The sequence below is a fragment of the Pelobates fuscus genome, chromosome 5 (genome assembly GCF_036172605.1).
Source record: "Pelobates fuscus isolate aPelFus1 chromosome 5, aPelFus1.pri, whole genome shotgun sequence".
Classification (NCBI taxonomy): Eukaryota; Metazoa; Chordata; class Amphibia; order Anura; family Pelobatidae; genus Pelobates; species Pelobates fuscus.
The window spans coordinates 129,642,533-129,662,305 of record NC_086321.1 but is presented as its reverse complement, the minus strand read 5'-3'; the positions used below and the strand labels follow the sequence as shown (position 1 = coordinate 129,662,305).

General features: G+C 37.4%; 2 protein-coding genes across 5 annotated transcripts in view; one reads left to right on the top strand and one right to left on the bottom strand.

Moving 5' to 3' along the window:
• Positions 1-4,062, bottom strand: part of KNTC1 (kinetochore associated 1) — a 114,585-nt gene extending 110,523 nt beyond the window's left edge. The window contains exon 1 of the mRNA XM_063454289.1: positions 4,005-4,062. The gene's annotated coding sequence lies outside the window, so the exon portion shown is untranslated. The remainder of the gene's footprint in view (positions 1-4,004) is intronic.
• Positions 4,063-4,098: 36 nt separating this feature from the next.
• Positions 4,099-19,562, top strand: RSRC2 (arginine and serine rich coiled-coil 2). Of its 4 annotated transcripts, none has more exons than XM_063454286.1 (10): positions 4,099-4,274; positions 7,191-7,347; positions 7,458-7,498; positions 9,937-10,124; positions 11,657-11,782; positions 14,445-14,567; positions 15,311-15,390; positions 15,945-16,168; positions 17,551-17,640; positions 18,965-19,562. In XM_063454286.1, exons 1-10 carry the CDS (start codon positions 4,269-4,271, stop codon positions 19,142-19,144), a joined length of 1,215 nt encoding a protein of 404 aa, XP_063310356.1. In that variant the 5' UTR covers positions 4,099-4,268; the 3' UTR covers positions 19,145-19,562. The 4 variants fall into 4 exon arrangements, with proteins under 4 accessions (XP_063310356.1, XP_063310355.1, XP_063310357.1 ...); XM_063454285.1 differs by having other exon boundaries at positions 4,100-4,274; positions 15,936-16,168; XM_063454288.1 differs by lacking the exon at positions 4,099-4,274 and adding an exon at positions 8,192-8,269 and having other exon boundaries at positions 7,298-7,347; positions 9,915-10,124; positions 15,936-16,168.
• Positions 19,563-19,773: the final 211 nt, after the last annotated feature.

The window sequence follows — 19,773 nt, the reverse complement described above, 5'->3', positions numbered from 1 at the left end:
ATAATAAGATAAAGTAGGGACAGAATACACTACTACTTCAAATTATAAGCAAAGCTAAGGTCACAAAACTTGTCAAGTTTTGTCATTTCGAACCAACTGTCAGTAGTGGAATCCACCAGTTCTATTTTGTACTCTCCTGCATGTGCAAGAGTACACCAGTGATGAGGGCTCTTGGAGGAAGAAGCTCGACCGTAGAAAAGGAAGATGGTGGAACCTATGTAAGAAAGTGTTGTGAAAATAGATCTCTATTTCTGCCTTAGCTAAAACTTCATTGGATACCAGGCTGTGGGTGGACAGGGACCATTATGTAGTGTTAAGCTATTAAATAAATATTTATAGGAATACCACACTGTGTTAGTATAGTTATTTGTAATAGGTCCTTTTTCTCAAATGTATATTCTTGCATAAAGGCAACTGCTTTAATACCATACAATGTGTAAACTAAAATAGTTACTTTTATTCCAGCTAAGTCAGCAGCCCCTTCACGGCATTCTGCTGCACACCCTCTGATGTAATGAGGTCACTGGACTATGGTCCAATCCAATGCTTCTCATTTAGAAGCATTTTGAATCCTATGTGAATGCACAACTCTCACTGAAATCCACTACTGATTTCCACTTACAGAGAATCATTGAATGCTATAATTGTCTATATGAGATGACATGGACACATGTGTGTGATGTTGCACTATGAACAGGTATGAGAGCCAAGAACTAACAGTCCCTGCACTCCCATTCAGAGGGTTTGGAAGCATGGATTAAAACTACACTTTCAAACCTTTTAACAATAGAAATACATGGCCTTGGATGACAGGAGATGGTGGGAGGGACTAATATTTAAGGCACTATAACAAATACATTAAGATGAAGGAGTCATGTTGCCCTTTAATACTGAATGCAGGGAGAGTGCCAGTGGACTCCAGGCACTATATCAAATTTTATGAGATGAAAAGGTTAAAGTGCCTAAAGTGTCTCTTTAAGCACCAATACATTAAGGTTACTTGTGGTGCATATGGCGCAAAGAGTCTTCGAGCATGGTCTCTCCAGTTAGTGTCAAATAATTTTTTGCAATTTGACAAAAAACAGGCTCATCTGCTGCGGATGAGCTAAATTGAGCACCGATAGGCGGCGAATACTGTACTAACCTGGCTCCAAGAACCATAGCCCCATCATTACCATGAAACTACACTTGTGCATTAGCTAAGCTGCAGCAGAAGGGTCAGGCAGGTGTTGGTTAAAACAGGATTCTTGTTAAAGGGAAACTCCAGTGCCAGGAAAACAATCCGTTTTCCTGGCACTGCAGGTCCCCTCTCCCTCTCACCCCCCAATCCCCAGTTGCTGAAGGGGTGAAAACCCCTTCAGTAACTTACCAGAGGCAGCGACGATGTCCCACGTCCTCCCAGTGATTGCGTCAGCCGGTGGGAGAGACTGATCCCGCCCATCGGCTGGGGAGACCTAATGCGCATACGCGCCAATGCTGCACATGCACATTAGAGCTCCCCATAGGAAAGCATTTTCAATGCTTTCCTATGGGGAAATGAGCGACACTGGAGGTCCTCACACAGCGTGAGGACGTCCAGAGACGCTCTAGCACAGGTTTCCTGTGGTGTGAACCAGGAAGTGCCCTCTAGTGGTGGTCTAGTAGACAGCCACTAGAGGTGGATGTTAACCCTGCAATGTAATTATAAAAAACTGCAATAATTACCCTTGCAGGGTTAAGAGTAGTGGGAGTTGGCACCCAGACCACTCCAATGGGCAGAAGTGGTCTGGGTGCCTGGAGTGTCCCTTTAAACCATACAAGTAAACAGGAATGTAGTGCCACAGACACTGCACCATAACCACTTCAACAAACTAATGTCATGGTGCTTTGAGCATCTTATCATGTAGGTCACTTGTGTGCAAACACTTACATATTTATAATAATGACATAAACACTCTTAAACAGGAAATTAACAGTATACCATGCTGCTGAGCGAGCCTACTATATAATATGAAATGCGAAGCTGTGCATACTCTTACGGACATTGTATACAGATGGTGTTATAAAGTCTGACATTGTATGTGTGTATTATTACTGACATTGTATACAATATTTTTATGAATCCTGACTGTGTGTGTGTGTATTATTACCGACATTGCATACAGATGGTGTTATGAAGCTTGACATTGTATGTTTGTATTATTACTGACAGTGTAAACAGATATTGTTATAAAGCCTGACATTGTATGTTTGTATTATTACTGACATTGTATACAGATATTGTTATAAAGACTGACACTGTATTTGTGTATTATTACTGACATTGTATACAATATTGTTATGAATCGTGTGTGTGTGTGTATTATTACCGACATTGTATACAGATGGTGTTATGAAGCTTGACATTGTATGTTTGTATTATTACTGACATTGTAAACAGATATTGTTATAAAGACTGACACTGTATTTGTGTATTATTACTGACATTGTATACAATATTGTTATGAATCATGTGTGTGTGTGTGTGTGTGTGTATTATTACCGACATTGTATACAGATGGTGTTATGAAGCTTGACATTGTATGTGTGTATTATTACTGACATTGTATACAGATATTGTTATAAAGACTGACACTGTATTTGTGTATCATTACCGACATTGTATACAATATTGTTATAAATCGTGTGTGTGTATTATTACCGACATTGTATACAGATGGTGTTATGAAGCTTGACATTGTATGTTTGTATTATTATTGACATTGTATACAGATAGTGTTATAAAGCCTGACATTGTATGTGTGTATTATTACTGACATTGTATACAGATAGTGTTATAAAGCCTGACATTGTATGTGTGTATTATTACTGACATTGTATACAGATATTGTTATAAAGCCTGACATTGTATGTGTGTATTATTACTGACATTGTATGCAGATAATGTTATAAAGCCTGGCACTGTATGTGTGCATTATTACGGACATTGTATACAGATATTGTTATAAAGCCTGACATTGTATGTGTGTATTATTACTGACATTGTATGCAGATAGTGTTATAAAGCCTGACACTGTATTTGTGCAGTATTACTGACATTGTATTTGTGTATTATTACTGACATTGTATACAGATAGTGCTATAAAGCCTGGCACTGCATGTGTTGTTTTAAGATGACACAGGCATTAAGCACTGTGGCATATATGTATGCTGGCAATAGAGGGTTAATTTGTCCTGTTGGTACAGTTCGGGAATGTTCATAACCCCTGGTTAGGTTTTTGGGCAGAGTGGGCCAAGTAGCTGGGCAGATTGGGTGACACACCTGTTGCTGGGGACAAGAGCTGGCTGGGGATTGGTTGCTAGCCGCGAGCATTAAAAAAAAATCAAAAAAAAATAAATCGGGAAGCCAGATAAGTATAAAAGTGGCAGTGCAAGCGCAATCCCTGTCAGCGGTCTTTGAAGAGAGGAGAGGCACAGACGGACCCCTGCCCTCCCCTACTTGACAATTTTCTTTATAATTAATGTTGTGGTGTTGGAAAGTATGGGGGCAATGTCATCCTCAGGCTCAAGTTCTGAGGAAGGATATGTGTTAAATGGTTGTATATAAAAAGGAGGCCAGGTTAGCTATGACTGACTGGCAATTCAGTGATGGTGAAAGTAAAAAAAAAAGTTTTGAAAGTAAAGTGAAAAGTTTATGTGAATAACGCTACCGTTATCAAGTTATGGTGGTACGCCCCCTTTCAAGCTTTAACCCCGTAAGGACCAAACTTCTGGAATAAAAGGGAATCATGACATGTCACGTGTCCTTAAGGGGTTAAAATAAACACCACGGCGAAACCTATTGAAACATAAATAAACTGTGTCTGTGTTTATTGTGTGGTCCAAGTTATTTATGCGAAATATTGCCTCCCATACACATATCTCTGAACGGTTTATATCTCTATCTCTTACCTGCCTGTATAACTAACACACTCTCCCTCCCTCGGTATCACAGTATAGTATAATGTATGGCAATGTCACATTACCCGCTGTCACCGCGACTCTCCCCTCAGCCTCGAATTTGGCGGGCTGGACCCAGTGACGTCACCCGGGACTCCCAGCAGGCCCCGCGGCTCGGCTGCTTCCTTTGTGTGTGTCTCTCCCCGGGTCTGTGAACCCCGCCCGCTCAGCCCAGCCCAGCGCGGTCCGTATCGGTAGTCCGGGCGCTCGGTATCCGGCTTATTCCCGAACCCCCGGAGTCGGCTGCTCGGCTTGGAGAGCGGCCGGGGAGGCTCAGGCAGAGCCAGCGGATGGAGGTGAGTATGTCGTGTCTGGCGGAGGGAGCCAGGCCCCGGAAGGCTGACAGAAAATGGCGGCTCCGCCATGATCGCTGCGGCCTGCATGTACTGAGCGCTCGCACTGTAACACGGGGGGCTGCCCAGCTACAGCCATGTCCGCGCCTGGCGGGTCACGGGGGGGGGGTGGACATAGTTATATATAGATAGAGAATAAGGCAGTGTGAGATTATAAAGGCCATTAGCTGGATACCGTCACGGTGGCTCACTTTATTCAGAAGGATTCGGTCTTTATTTTTCCATGCTTGGCTCCCATTGGTTGTAAGGCTTATTTTGTTACAGACAGTGATTGTATTTGTTGGCATCTCGTTTGTGACTACAATCCCCGATTCTCACCCATTGTGAATGGACATCATGGGGGGGGGGGCAGTTTATATAGATAGGCCTGTGGAAATATTGGTTAGGCTTTGGGTGAGAATTTAATATATTTTTTTTCAAGATATATATATATATATATATATATATATTTATTTTTTTTGCAATAGTTTACACTGGGTAATTCAGTAAAGGTGAAAATGACTGACTGTACTGGAATTTTTTTTTTTTCTCTTAATCAGCAATGCGTTTAGTAAGTTTACTCTGGCCTTACATTTTAAAATTCACTTTGAATTCTTTATTAAAAAAAAAAAAAATAACACTTAACAGTTTGTCATTTTGATTTAGTTATTATGTTTCAGAGCGTGTTGAACTGCTTTTGAGTTGGCTGTTACATTATGCTCAGCACTTTAAAAGTAATGGGATTGCAAAGAGTTGCATAAATGTTCAACTAATTATAGTGGTCTGGGTGCACTGTCCCTGTCCCCCTTAGTCCTGTTTTGTAAATCATTGCAGTGTTTACATTGTAGTACTAAGACAGTCTCTAGTGGCATGAGTTTACCGGACTTTACTTCGCCTAAATGACGCTGGACGCCCAAACACTCTGCGTGAGGACATCAGGCGTCATTGAAAGACAACGGAGCACATAGTTGCTGGAATCCCTTTATGTACCGGGGGGGGGGGGAGGTCTATATTGTTAGGAATACAGACTTTTATATTCCTAACACTATAGAATCCCTTTAATGTCACTGATTTAAAGGATCACTATAGTGTCAGGAAAACAAAGAGAAAAAGATTTCTGAAACAATAGTCTTTTTAACTTGTTTACATGATTTCTATATTGTCACGTAAACAGTTTAACTACAGGCAGAAAATTATAGATTGCAGTGTCCCTTAAGCACCAGCAGCCTACTCTTGAGAATTGTCACTATAATAGGCACATTTGGAAAAAAAGGTGCAGTCATACTCTTTGCATCACCCAGAACTTTTTACTTCTGAAAACCGTACAGAAGATATTAATCCCTCATAACTTATAAATGCAACATTTAGATAGTTAAAAAAAAAAAACCTTGCATTGCTCTTTCTTCTAAATGTCTGACCTATTTTAAAACCAAAATAGTTTGCCTCTTTTCTAATTGTTCATTTAACTATTGCTACTTGTTATTCGGTGCTCCGTTAGATTGTCGCCAACAATATCTTCCTGCCCCAATACTTCTTGATGCTCCAATATCACTTGTTATTCTTTTTTACAAATAGCTAATACATTATGTAAAAGAGCTATATTTATTAAACGATTATTTCAAGATCCATGACCTCTTCACTGATTTAAAGTGGGCTCATTCCGCTAGTCATTCCTTGGCTAAGAGCATCAATTAATTTAAAAATCATCCATTTTGGCCTAGGTGTGAAAGTTCTTGATCATTTCCTGCCTTTGTGGCTAAGTCTGTTCCTGTTCTAACAAAACACTTATTTTCATTTGTGGTTGCTGATATTCTTGTATGGATTCTGTTATAGTTTACTTTTCATAGTTATTCTCTAAAGTGAGAATTCAAAGTGAATTTCAAACTTTAGGCCAAACTAGCTGAACTGGAAGCATACCTGATTCAGAGAATGTTTCCAGTTTGGCTATTTTGGACTTAAAGGAACACTATAGTCACCTAAATTACTTTAGCTAAATAAAGCAGTTTTAGTGTATAGATCATTCCCCTGCAATTTCACTGCTCAATTCACTGTCATTTAGGAGTTAAATCACGTTGTTTCTGTTTATGCAGCCCTAGCCACACCTCCCCTGGCTATGATTGACAGAGCCTGCATGAAATATAAAACTGGTTTCACTTTCAAACAGATGTAATTTACCTTAAATAATTGTATCTCAATCTCTAAATTGAACTTTAATCACATACAGGAGGCTCTTGCAGGGTCTAGCAAGCCATTAACATAGCAGGGGATAAGAAAATCTTAATTAAACAGAACTTGCAATAAAGAAAGCCTAAATAGGGCTCTCTTTACAGGAAGTGTTTATGGAAGGCTGTGCAAGTCACATGCAGGGAGGTGTGACTAGGGTTCATAAACAAAGGGATTTAACTCCTAAATGACAGAGGATTGAGCAGTGAGGCTACAGGGGCATGTTCTATACACCAAAACTGCTTCATTAAGCTAAAGTTGTTCAGCTGACTATAGTGTCCCTTTACATTTGAAATTCACTTTGAATTCTTACTTTAGCAAATGACCCTGATTGTTTTTGTTTTTTCCTTTTTGTCTTGACAAAGTAGCGCACTTTTTGCTGATGTTAGGTATTTAGTTGTGGGCAGTGTATTTCCTCTTTGCATGCATGTACTGAAGTTGTGCTTCATACACTTGTATTTTGTTAGGGATTGTGCGATCTCATATACTAAAGAAATTTAAAGTATTTGCTTTTTCTTTACCTTTAATTTGAAACCCACGGCCTGGCAGCTGTGATACTGTTAACTTTGCTAGATCATTGTAGAGAAGCCTAAGTAGCACAGATATTGTGGTTTTGTTTGTATTTCGTTGTTTATTAATATAAAGTATTTTTTTCAGTCTAGTGATGCAGAACACGATGGATGCTCCCCAGAGAAGTTTTCACCAAATTTAGAAAAGCGAATGGATCCTTGCGACATATCAAAATCTCCCAGGTCCTCAAAACAGCATTATTCAAGATCTCGCTCGCGTTCAAGGGAGCACAAACGAAAGTCAGGTATGATAGCCTCCTTAAAAGTAATTCCTCCTGCAGATACATGTATTAAATACAATATTTTTAACTGTGCTTGCAATGTTTGAGTATTGATTTTCTTCTCCTCTTCACAGATGATGGGAGGAAACACAGGAGTCGAAGCAGAAGCAAAGAGGTAATTAATACTTGATAATATATTATGTGTATTCATATTCAGATTGTTTTACTACATGGTAAGTACAATATGCTTAGACTTAATAAATTGCCTTGAGCATAAAGTAGCATATGGGGCCATTATTTTATTTTTCATATCAAGATATTTACGTTTGTAACTTCCTTGACATATATAAATCATTTGCAAGAGGTTGTAAGAACAAATATATTTTTGTTGTTTTTCTTGTTCTTGCTAATGGTTTATATATTAAATCAGTTCATCAATGGATAATTTTGTATCTGTAGTTTACACTTTCGTCTTAAGATGGCAGTTTACATTTTTATCCCATGTATTGTCTTCCTTCAACTCTGAATGAAGTTGGTCATCTGAAGACGTATTCTTGACATGGTCTCCTTCCCTTTCTCCTTGAAATAACCCTTTCAGGAAAAGCGCATCTCATTATATGTTGTGTTAAATACAATCTTGCAAGTTTTAATGATATAAGTGCTCCTTAAAAAAAAAAAAAAAAAAAAAAATTAATAATAATAATAATACTTAAAACATTTGCTCACGAAGGTCTCTCAATCATACAGACTTTAATACCAAGCTTATATAGTTTGTTTGGTGGTGATTTTTTTTTTAGGAAGCGTTTATATAAAATTGATTATTTTGCTTAGACCACATGATAACATTTCTATAATAAATCATACTCAGCGTGCTAAAGCACGAAGAGACTGAACTGAAGACGCTGCAGACTCAAATAGCAAAATAATAAGCCTACTTCATGATAAGGTAACTATCAGTCATTCAACATTATATTGCCTTTACAATATATTAAGTCAACTGTTTTAAGGATGTTTTCCAGTAAGTGCTAGCTGTCTTGATGTATTTGACATGTTTGCATGGGTGAAGAATTCTACAGTGATTTTTCTATTTCAGGATAGTTTATTTTATACCATGAGGGATTTTTTTCTAAAACCAGGAATTCTGGAGAATTGAAAATAGATTTGCAAAATCTAGTTATACATTGGAGAGTAGAAAACATCAGTTTGGTTATTTTGGCTCTTAAAAATTAAGTTTCGTTATTCATTTTTGTTTTCCACAATTCCAAGTTTACTGAATAAACCCAGCGTGTCAGTTCAGTTGAAAAGAGGAAAATCTCTGTGATAAATCTCAAATGGTCAGTTTTTTTTTTTTTGGGGGGGGGGGGGTTCCACTTTTAATCTTTGTTCTTTTAGACTGCACTGATGTTTTAAATGGATTAAAGAACATCAAATACAATTCTATAAGACTCATGGCAATTAAAAGTTGTCTTTTTTGTTTATTACCATGGTACATTTTCATGTACTGTATATACTTGTTTCTAATGTTTCTCATGTACTACATTGGCAAGTAATACTGTAGTTGTCATTCTGCTTACTTGGCAAATAAGTCAATTTGTGTTACACACATAGTAACACGTTTTTTTCCACTGGAGCGCAATTGTATATATTCCCCTTGTTCTCTGCTATACAAATTGGATTAATAATACGTTGATGGCCATGGTGGTTAGCCTAATTTGCAAAGGGTGCAGAGAATATCTTGGAGAAACAAAATAAGGCATCAACCACTTTGTGTGTACACCAAGCCATAATATATCATTATGTAAATAATTAAATCATATGATTATATTTTAGATGTATGTTGTGATTTGTGTATGAATGCTTAGACTCTATGTAGTATTGGTACTGTAGTCAAGGAAGTATTCTACTTTTTTTTTTTTAGTTTATATTAATGTTTCTGTTTAGCAATGTTTTTTTCATTTTAGGTTTCAAACAAACTGGACATTATTTAAATCAAATGGATATTTTTAACAGTTTGTTCTCATTTCAACTGTAAACTTAAAAATATACCCTCTTAATTGTGCGTGTAATTTGGATGTACATTTCTCCAAACTATACATGTGTTCATAATAATGGCAGCAACATTGGAAAGTAATACATGAAAGTGCCTCATGATGTGCGTTTTTTTTTTCCTTTCCCCCAGTCACACTGCTTAAATATTGTGTGTGTGGTATATGGAGCACAAATTTTTTTTTATTTTTTTTTTAAATTGACCTGCAATAAATTTTGCAATTTAGTCAATCCATACAATAGATAAAGGTCTGTGATAGACAACACTGTTTGTTTTAAAGTGTAAGATTTGTTTTTTTACATAGTAAGTTGTTAAAAGATTCATCCACAAGGATCTCTGTTGAAGTTGGATGCCAGTATCCATGATTTGGCCTTGATATACATTTGACATTTTCATTATTTTTAGTGCCTGGTATATAGGTTTATACTAAAAATATTGGTCCAAATTTAAGATTCTACAAAGGTTACATGTGTTACTTCACAACATAGCAGAGCAATCTTTTGATGTCATACTAACTCTCTTTGTTGCACTATTTTCCTGAAAGAACCACCTTCTTCTTAAAACAGGGTAGAAGACATGAGTCCAAAGATAAGTCGTACAAGAAACATAGACCTGATGATTGTTTTGACAAAGAGCTTTCTGAAAAAATGAGGGAAAGACTCAGCTCATCAGAAAACGGTGAGGAGCGACACAGGCGAAAAGAAAGGAAATCCTCTAGAGGGAAAAGTCATTCCAGATCTCGCTCACGTGAGAGGTAAAAAAAAAAATAGTCATCTTCTTTGTGAGAAATTATGAAGGCAGCATGTAGCATTTCAGATAAGGCAACCATTTTATTTTCTGGGGGGCTGACTCTTTACTGATAGAGCTTAATTTGATTTATTAATGTAACACGATATCCTTCTTTGGTCTAGAGTTCCCGCTATTACTCCATAAACAAGAAATTAAAATAATGTTTGGGCTTCTTTGATTTTGCTGGTACTTGACTTAAGTGTTGATCCTTTAAATACTCTGCAAGTTAGATGTCCTCTTGTGATTTGTCTAGGCAACAATAAACAATTTAATAGATGCCATGTTGTAGTTTGTATTGGCTTAGTGAGCTGTTTTGAGTAGGTGTGTGAATGAAATTTCTTGACAGCTGGACTTTATATGTCCCATAAACCCATGCTTGTTTGGCTTATGGGATTTGCTCAGTGCAGCGTGAGGATTAGGATTGACTAAGATATTCTGAAGATTTGTAGTGAACAAGGGGCATTAGTGATTATCTCATGAGTAACCACCTTTTAATGCTTTAAAATGGGCTATGTTGCATCCAGAAAGTAGCTTATTTTGCCAAGATTATCTCCACACTCCTTGTGTGGTGGCCTAGGAGTAAGCTGGCACTTCATCTGTCAGAAACCTTCATCACTGTTATATTCTCACACATATAGGCTAGACTGCAGGATCCATCATAGAATAATAACTGAGAAGATACAGCTTTCCAACAGCAATCTACTTACTGCTTACATAGTTCATATGCTCCTTTATCTGCATAAGCTATGTGTGAGACTGTAAAATGGAGAATCTTGTGATACAGTATAGTTTTCCTTAGTCTCACGCATGTACAATAAGGTGCTATAGATGATGATGGGAAACTGCCTTTTGCCAAATATTTTCAATTCAATGAGGCAAAGATATCCCTACTTTGGCTGTGGTATCTTTTGATTATACTGGAATTTCAAGTTCTCTGTTTATGAAATTTGGAAGAATGGCTTTAGTGCACTATTGTACTATTTACTGTATATTTTTAAAACTCAGACAGAGAATTTGGCCACAGAGCCTAGGTCACCCCTAGTAAATTTACTGCAGACACCAATTCTCTCAACCCGGGTGCACTGAAATGTAGTTTCCCAGCTAACAATGAGTAATTTTAAGACAAAAGAAGAAACTATCTTGGCAAGCATCAAAGTTAAGTGAGACAAATTCAAGCTTCAGCAAAACATCTGCGTTGTAAATCAAATGTTACAGCATAGGAATCTGTTTTCCAGGGCCTATGCGTGTATAAATATGGATGACACACTACAGATATTGGCGATTCCTGTGCTGTACATTTGTTTTACAATAAAGACTGCATGCTGAAGCTTGAATGTGTTGCCCTTCCTTCATTATGTGGCGAGACCTTTATTTTTCCATATACTGTATATGACAATAAACATACAAAAGTAATTAAGGAAATGTTATTGTGCACATATGACCTATATGTTGGAGAACCGATGATCCATCTTTTAAAGATTTTGGAATTTTCTATAGGCGTCATCGTAGTAGAAGCCGTGACAGGAAAAAGTCCCGCTCAAGAAGTAGAGAAAGGAAAAGGCGTCCACGATCTCGATCAAGATCCAAGCACAAACATCGAAGCAAGAGTCGAAGCAGGAGCCGGTAAGTACTAATTTTTCTAATAAAGCAAGTGTTGAAAAAAATATCTTAATATATGCCATGAGGACAGACATTTTCACTAGTTTAAAATGAAAGGTATTACATTTTACAATGCATTCAAGTGTAAAAACATGCATTAAAGGGACACTGTAGGCACCCAGACCACTTCAGCTCATTAAAGTGGTCTTGGTACAGTGTCCCTCTATTGCCCTTAGTGCTGCAGTGTTAAACATTGCAGTTCCAGAGAAACTGCAATGTTTACATTGCAGCACCAAGTCAGCCTCTAGTGGTTGTCTGCCAGATCTGCAATTAAAGAAGAGTTTCAGAATGTTCTAGATTAAAAGTAGCAGTATTACTCCTTCCATGAGATGTTTTGTTCTAAATATGCAAGTGGAATTTATTTCATGAACACTGGGGAAAAAAAATCTAATAATGTAAATATTTGATTGGGGCATAACGGTGAGAGGGAAATTGCTACTGTTACTGCATGTGGTAAGTTGGGATGGTTACCTGCATTGTCATTAAAGGATCACTATAGGGTCAAGAAAACAAACTCGTTTTCCTGACACTATATAATCCTTGGGGGACCCTCACCCTCGGGGTCCCCCTCCCGTAGTGCTGAAGGGGTTAAAACCCCTTCAGCTACTTAGCTTAATCCAGCGCTGGTGACCTCTCCTCCCCCGCCGACGTCAGCTCCCGAGTGGACGGAATGCGCGTGCGCGGCAAGTTTCTCAGTGCTTTCTTATGGACGTTCTGCACTCTGGATGCGAATTTCGCATCCAGCGTTGCAGAAGCGCCTCTAGCGGCTTTGAGGAAGACAGCCACTAGAGGTTGGATTAACCCTGCTATGTAAACATAGCAGTTTCTCTGAAACAGCTATGTTTACATGTGACGGGTTAAAACCTGAGGGACATTGCACCCAGACCACTTCATTGAGCTGAAGTGGTCTGGGTAACTATAGTGTCACTTTAATTGAGCTGCCTGAAATTATAGAAATGATTTGTGCAAAATCTGTCAAAAGTGGAGAAAAAACAACCAAAAAAAAGATGCACACCACTGCCACTAAATATGAAATAGTTCTATTGAATATTTTTTAAAATCTAAAAGATTAAAGGATCATTATAGTGTCAGGAAAACAAATCAGTTTTCCTGACACTATAGTGCCCTGAGGGTCCCCCCTCCCATGGCGCCGAAGGGGTTAAAACCCCTTCAGCAGCTTGCCTTATTCCAGTGCCGGGCTCCCTCGGCGCTGGTGACCTCTCCTCCCCCGCCGTCAGCTCCCTCGTCCCAGCTCAATTCATTTCTCAATGCTTTCCTATGGACGCTCTGCGTGATGGAGGCATAATATGCCTCCAGCGTCGCAGATGCGCCTCTAGTGGCAGTCCGGAAGACAGCCACCAGAGGCTGTCTTAACCCCAAATGTAAACATGTTTGCATCTGAAGGGTTAAAACCTGAGGGACATTGCACCCAAGACCACTTTATTGAGCTGAAGTGGTCTGGGTGACTATAGTGTCCTTTTAACACACAAAGAACAAGTGATGCAGATAAATCAGTACCAGAAAGCATACATGATTTAATACAATTAGCCTACCACAGCTGGATATCAGTCACAAAGATCTCCCCTCTTGTTTCTGCATGCTTAGATGCTTTTCTCAAGACTAGTAATCCAGTATAAATTTACCTGTATCAGGATGTATACCCACAAGAACAGCTGATGGCCATTATCCTTTGGTCACCACCAAGGCTGGAAGTGACATCATCACATTGGACCACGTAAAATCCACCCCTCCCCAATATAACACCAAAATACTGGTAAATCAATTAAAAGCATAATCCCACAACTGCTATTGTAATAACCTAATACACATGTATATACAAATTAAATACATCCCTACGATGATGCATATACATATGCTTTCTTAAAGAGCACATATGCCTTGCACGAATGAGCATTCTTTACCGCCATCTTAGTTGAGGAAATTCCACTGGACCTAAAGTATAAGGCTTAACTCACTAATAAAACGCATGCATGTGTGATTTAAGAGCTATTGCTGTCAATTGACATTCCACAAAAGGACTCAATAGCTTGAGGAGAAAAAAAAAAAACACAAGTAGAGAAAAAACAAACAAGCTTCAGTGAGGTCCCTACTTTCTTGCAAACCAAATGGAATGTATTGAAATTAATAAGTTTACAACTACAGCAAACTATACTAGTTCTACTAGTTCTATTTCAATTCTAACTCACTGAATATTTAGTAGTCATATTTAGTTACATATATTCTGTATAATCTATGTCCACCAAGTGTGAGAATTTCAGAACATTCTATGAGTATATAAAAAAAAATATAGGAGGAGGATAGATTTGTATATTAAATTGTTTATCAGCAGGCCCTAGCTTGGACACTAATCCTTTTAAAATAGAACAGTCACATTTGAGATCTCTGCACTAATTTAAAAAATATAAAAACTAGCTTGTGCTGGCTTTTCTTCTTTGGAATTGCTGACTTTTTATAAATGTATTTTCTCTTTGGTGTAAAGACTAAAGTAGATTATTTTGAAGCTGAAATCAGTCTGTTATGATTATTTGTAGCACTATTAAATACAGGGTGTCATGGATACAGTAAAGTAACAACTTATTGACTATCAAAACTTTTTTACATATAGGGAGAAAAAGAAAAGAATTGAAAAACCTCGAAGACATAGTAGGAGTCATAGCCGAACACCAAGTCCTCCTCCATTCCGAGGAAGAAACACTGCAATGGATGCACAGGAAGCCTTAGCAAGACGGTAAAATAGAAAAACTATTTTGGTGCAGAATATTACTCAAGGCAATAGTATTTTCCATTAAAATACTTTTTTCCTGGCACTATAGTGCCCTGAGGGTGCCCCCACCCTCAGGGTCCCACTCCTGCCGGGCTGGATGGAGAGGAAGGGGTTAAACACTTAACTTTCTCCAGCACCGGGCTCCCTCGGTGCTGGAGACTCTCCTCCTCCTCTCCCCGTCATCGGCTGAATGCTCATGCGCAGCGCATTCAGCCAGTCTCATAGAAAAAGCATTCTCAATGCTTTCTTATGGACGCTGGCGTCTTCTCACTGTGAAAATCACAGTGAGAAGCGTGGAAGCGTCTCTAGCGGCTGTCAATGAGACAGCCACTAGAGGCTGGATTAACCCATTTGTAAACATAGCAGTTTCTCCGAAACTGCTATGTTTACAGCAGAAAGGATTAATCCTATGTGGACCTGGCACCCAGACCATTTCATCAAGCTGAAGTGGTCTGGGTGCCTATAGTGGTCATTTAACCCTGTGAAATGTGGATATTCAGTTAGTAATCGTATGAACAGCCTACAACTGTTAAATATATGATTGTGTGACAATCCCTGTAAGGATGTGAATTTCTTGGATATGTATTTCTGTAGTTTTTTTTTAAGAAATAATAGAAATTGCTATAAAAATGAATACACTTGTGCTTTTTAGTAAATGAGAAAACTTTGTTGTTTATTTTTTAAACTTTAACATTTTCACTTTCTAGGTTGGAAAGGGCAAAAAAACTTCAGGAGCAGCGTGAAAAAGAAATGGTTGAAAAACAGAAACAGCAGGAAATTGCTGCAGGTGATGAATGACACATTCATGCAGATTTATTCACCGTTGCATATTGATTATATAAAAGTGGCTTATTAAAAAAAATTTTATTAAGTCTATTAAAAAGTAATTTGATAACTGTATTTCATATGTACTTGTAACACAACCCTTTTTGTTTTATATTTTTCCTTCCTCGAAACATGTGTAGTAATGAAGGAGTTAGGGCCATTTTGAGTTTTCTCTCATAATAACTACATATTTTAAGTTTTCAAGCATCATCTGTCTATTAGTATGATAAAAATGTTTAAATGTGAACTCTGACCCACATAGCATCATTGCAGGGTTATTCACTAAAGGGAGAATTGTATTTCAAATGTAAAGCCAAATAAGTCAAATTGGTAGCATGGTTGGCTTGGAGACTTTTTTTCAGTTTGGCTGTTGTGGGATTTAAATTTGAAATGCACTAACAACAAATCTCACATTTTACTGCATAACCCTTTTTATTTTAAATGTACTTGATATGGATGATGTTATGGAGTAACTCTTTATGCTAACCATTTGATATGCTCTGTTAGTGGCTGCAGCAGGTGGAGGATCTGTCATCAATGTAGCAGCGTTACTGGCCTCCGGAACACAAGTAACTCCTCAAATTGCGATGGCTGCACAGATGGCTGCTCTGCAAGCAAAGGCTTTAGCAGAAACTGGTATTTCTGTCCCTAGCTATTACAATCCAACAGCGGTAAATCCCATGAGATTTGCAGAGCAAGAAAAAAAACGAAAAATGCTTTGGCAAGGAAAAAAGGAAGGGGTAAGTACTTTTTTATTTATTTTCTTTAAACTATGTTTGTTTTCTGTAAAAGATGCACATGGCAACAAGCTTTCAGTATAAAGTTAAATCAATGCCGTCTGTAAACTTGCTTCATTAGAAACATCCTCCAGACATCAATAGCATATCTGAATTATTATTTATTTATTTTTTTACGTTATTTAAACATAACACTTGTACCTTAGCCCCAATCTTTGTCTTCTCCGTGAGGTAGACAGAAGTAAAAACTTGTGAGAATGTGGAATAACGCATATATTCCAGTGACTCATTAGTCTTTAAAAAAAAAAATAATTGAAAGCATTTTAAATGAGTGAAATCCCAATTCTGCCATGTTTTGGTTGAACTCTGTCCCACAGTTCTACCCTTTGTGCATGTATTGCTGAATATAAAAAAATAATAATAATAATCAATTATATATATTGATTATTATTATTTTTATTTATTTTTTTGCTGTGCACATTATAACAGACAAGCTTACAGTGTCACGACAGCACTTGCAAGCTGAATAAAACATAGTTTAACATAGGTATGGCATTTGAGATGACTGCACATTTTCATAATATTTAAGGATCATGAGTAATGTGTGAGCAATCAGCACAGTATGTAAAGGAATTAAACAAGCTGGGCATGCTATATACAGTCATCTGAGTGTGAGAAATAAATCTACACTTCCTTTATGGCATAACCTTTCAGACTGGAGTATATTGAGATAGGTATAAAATGTAATAAGCAAGATTACTGAGAGTAATTCAAAACCCTGCGTGCTGTATGGTGGAACATTGCATAACAGTTGGCAAAACAAATGGAGCAGAGATAATCATAAACTCCCTAACTAGAGCGCTGTTTTAAGAGGAGTAGAGCGCGGTTCTACTTTTTTCTGACATATATGTAAAATAAAAAAATGAGAACAAAGTAAATGATAGGATCCTTCATCCATATCATGCATGTTTGAGAAAGTGAAGCCGGGAAGTTTACAAAGACTGTCCGTTTTTAGTGTCCTCTCAAAAATGTATGCCTTTCCTTCAGTGAGTCTGACATGTCAAATGACACAGAAATGTGAGTAAACATGAGCAATTTACAGTGATATGCTGTATAAGAACACCATATCATTGAGTAGTGAACTTAATTTATTTTGTAGTACATTTACAGTTTGGAGAAAGTGATGGCTTTCTCACATCATAATATTGAAACCTGCTTAAAGACATCCCATAGCAAAACTGTGAACTCTAACCCAAACCTACGGATTACACGAATAGTGTTGTCCCCTGGAGTATCTGTAATACTTGTTTGAGGATGTAGATTTTAGTATTTCACTGTAAATCTTATGACATTAACCTCCGAATTTCCTTTATTTGATATTATAGGATAAATCTCAATCTGCAGAAATCTGGGAAAAACTAAATTTTGGAAACAAGGACCAAAATGTAAAATTTAGAAAATTAATGGGCATAAAGGTAAGTTTTCTTTTTTTCTATTTCTCTGACAATGTATTTTCCCCTGTTCATCAAAGCTGAACTTCTAATAGTGTAATGTAACCGAAAAAAACTGTTAGTTATTTCATCCGACAGTACATATGACTTATTACGGTCGAGTCACATATGTGAGAGGGTATTTATAAGTGCTGTTTTGCATTCACACAGATGGCTCTAGTGCATAATCTGCCTGAAATATCAGGGATCCTAAAGCGTGTACAATTCATCTGGAACAATTAGAGATGCTGCATCAGAGTAGTTTGCGGGAGGCACTCCAATGTACATTCACTAATCTTTTTCTGCATGTGCTTATAGGTAGACCACACTAAAATGTACAAGCAGAGTGCAGTGACAACTATTTTACCCGTGAATGCTATTAGGGATCTCTGTCCATGAATCAGTGGGGTGGAATGCGTTAAAAAAACAATTTGCAAAACAGAATGCCAGAACGTTTCAGCATTTTATGCATTCCTCACTTCTCTCCCCCACCCACAAAAAAAAGTTTAATTTGCCACAATTATATATATATTGAATAGACCTACATCTATGGTCTTTTACAATAAAAGAAACAATCCCTTTAAGAAGTGACAAAGTATCTGGAATACCCAAAGATATACACATGAATATCTGTTAGTGAGCAAACAGTTCTGTCAATATCACACTGTGAAAGAGTATAGAGGACAAAAATGTATACTTGCACTCTCCTCATGAAGCATGTCTCAGAAATCTATAATACATACAGACCTAGTGCAATATAGCCAGAATAGAGTACAAAATGTGGTGCTCTAAAGGAAATGCTCACAATTGTGGAGTTATAGTACCACTCCAGACTATCAGGCCCAGGGAGGATCAGACCCTAGAGATCGTTGGATCCAGAACACTGACACTGATCCATAACATCTCCTGCACTGACACTTTTTAAAGGGATTGTTTGCGCACCTACATATTTTATTGTATTTATTGCTTTGGTGATTTAATATATTAGAGGTCCTTGTAGGTTGCTGCATTTATACACAATTGTTCTGAGTTTGCCTTTGGTGGTAACACTTGATTTTATAATTATTTGCACCTTCTAATTTGTTGGTTTTGGTACTTTACCTACAACTATTAACGTATAAAATTTGATGTTTGGAACTGTAATGAACAAAGGTGATGTCTGCCATCATCCTATTCTAGGCCCTTTGTTATTTTTTCATATTACACCGTGACAACAATCTCTTGTCTCCTCTATACTTTTGACCAAAACATCATATGACTTGGAAAAATTTATTTATATATATATATTTTTTTTTATTTTTTTTCTTAGAGTGAAGATGAGCCTGGGCCTAGCATAGCTGATTCTGAAAGTGTTACAACACTCAAGCAGCAGGAAGAGGTCTTTCGAAATCTTGATGCACAGTATGAAATGGCAAGATCACAGACCCACACCCAGAGAGGAATGGGCTTGGGGTTCACATCGTCAATGAGGGGAATGGATACAGTTTAAAAGCAAAAATAAAACAAGATGTTTTAAAAGTCTTTACCACTCTGGACTTATCAATACTTCATGTTGTAACCAAAAAGCTGGAATTCAAGCTTGCATGGATGTTGCATTGACTTTAACTTATTCAAATCATTTTTGTAAATATATCAGTGATACTGGTGTTAGTGATGTCATCAGAGTAAGGCCATTTACATTATTGTTAAATAACAGTAGGGAACTATTTTAGTTTAGAAGTTTTTACTTTCCAGATTTGTAAAACAGCAGGTGACTCAAAAGTATAAATAACTTTGTCTCTTCTCATTACCTGCAATTACCACTTTAATGTCATCTCTGAACAGAAAGATGTTGTGAAATGTTTATGAACACGTTTCTCCTTACCTGGCCTGAATGTTAATAAAATTTTGTTTATTCTGTTTGTTAATGTGTTTTGAGAACTCTATTTTTATAAATTAAATGTGACACTGGATGAATATTTTATTCAACATAAACCCTACCTCCACTAAAGTGATTAGTTCGGCACTCTACCTGTATGTAGCCAAAAAAGACTTCTGCCAGGGTGCAGACCCGTGATATAGAGATATATGCACTCCTGGACTTAATAACGTTTTTTTTTTTCTATTAATTGTGCAAAA

What these genes read in the sequence shown, in the direction of transcription:
- RSRC2 (XM_063454285.1), top strand. An exon ending in GGAGCACAAACGAAAGTCAG is followed by an intron (nt 7,348 to 7,457) that starts GTATGATAGCCT and finishes TCCTCTTCACAG; the next exon opens with ATGATGGGAGGAAACACAGG. An exon ending in GTCGAAGCAGAAGCAAAGAG is followed by an intron (nt 7,499 to 9,936) that starts GTAATTAATACT and finishes TTCTTAAAACAG; the next exon opens with GGTAGAAGACATGAGTCCAA.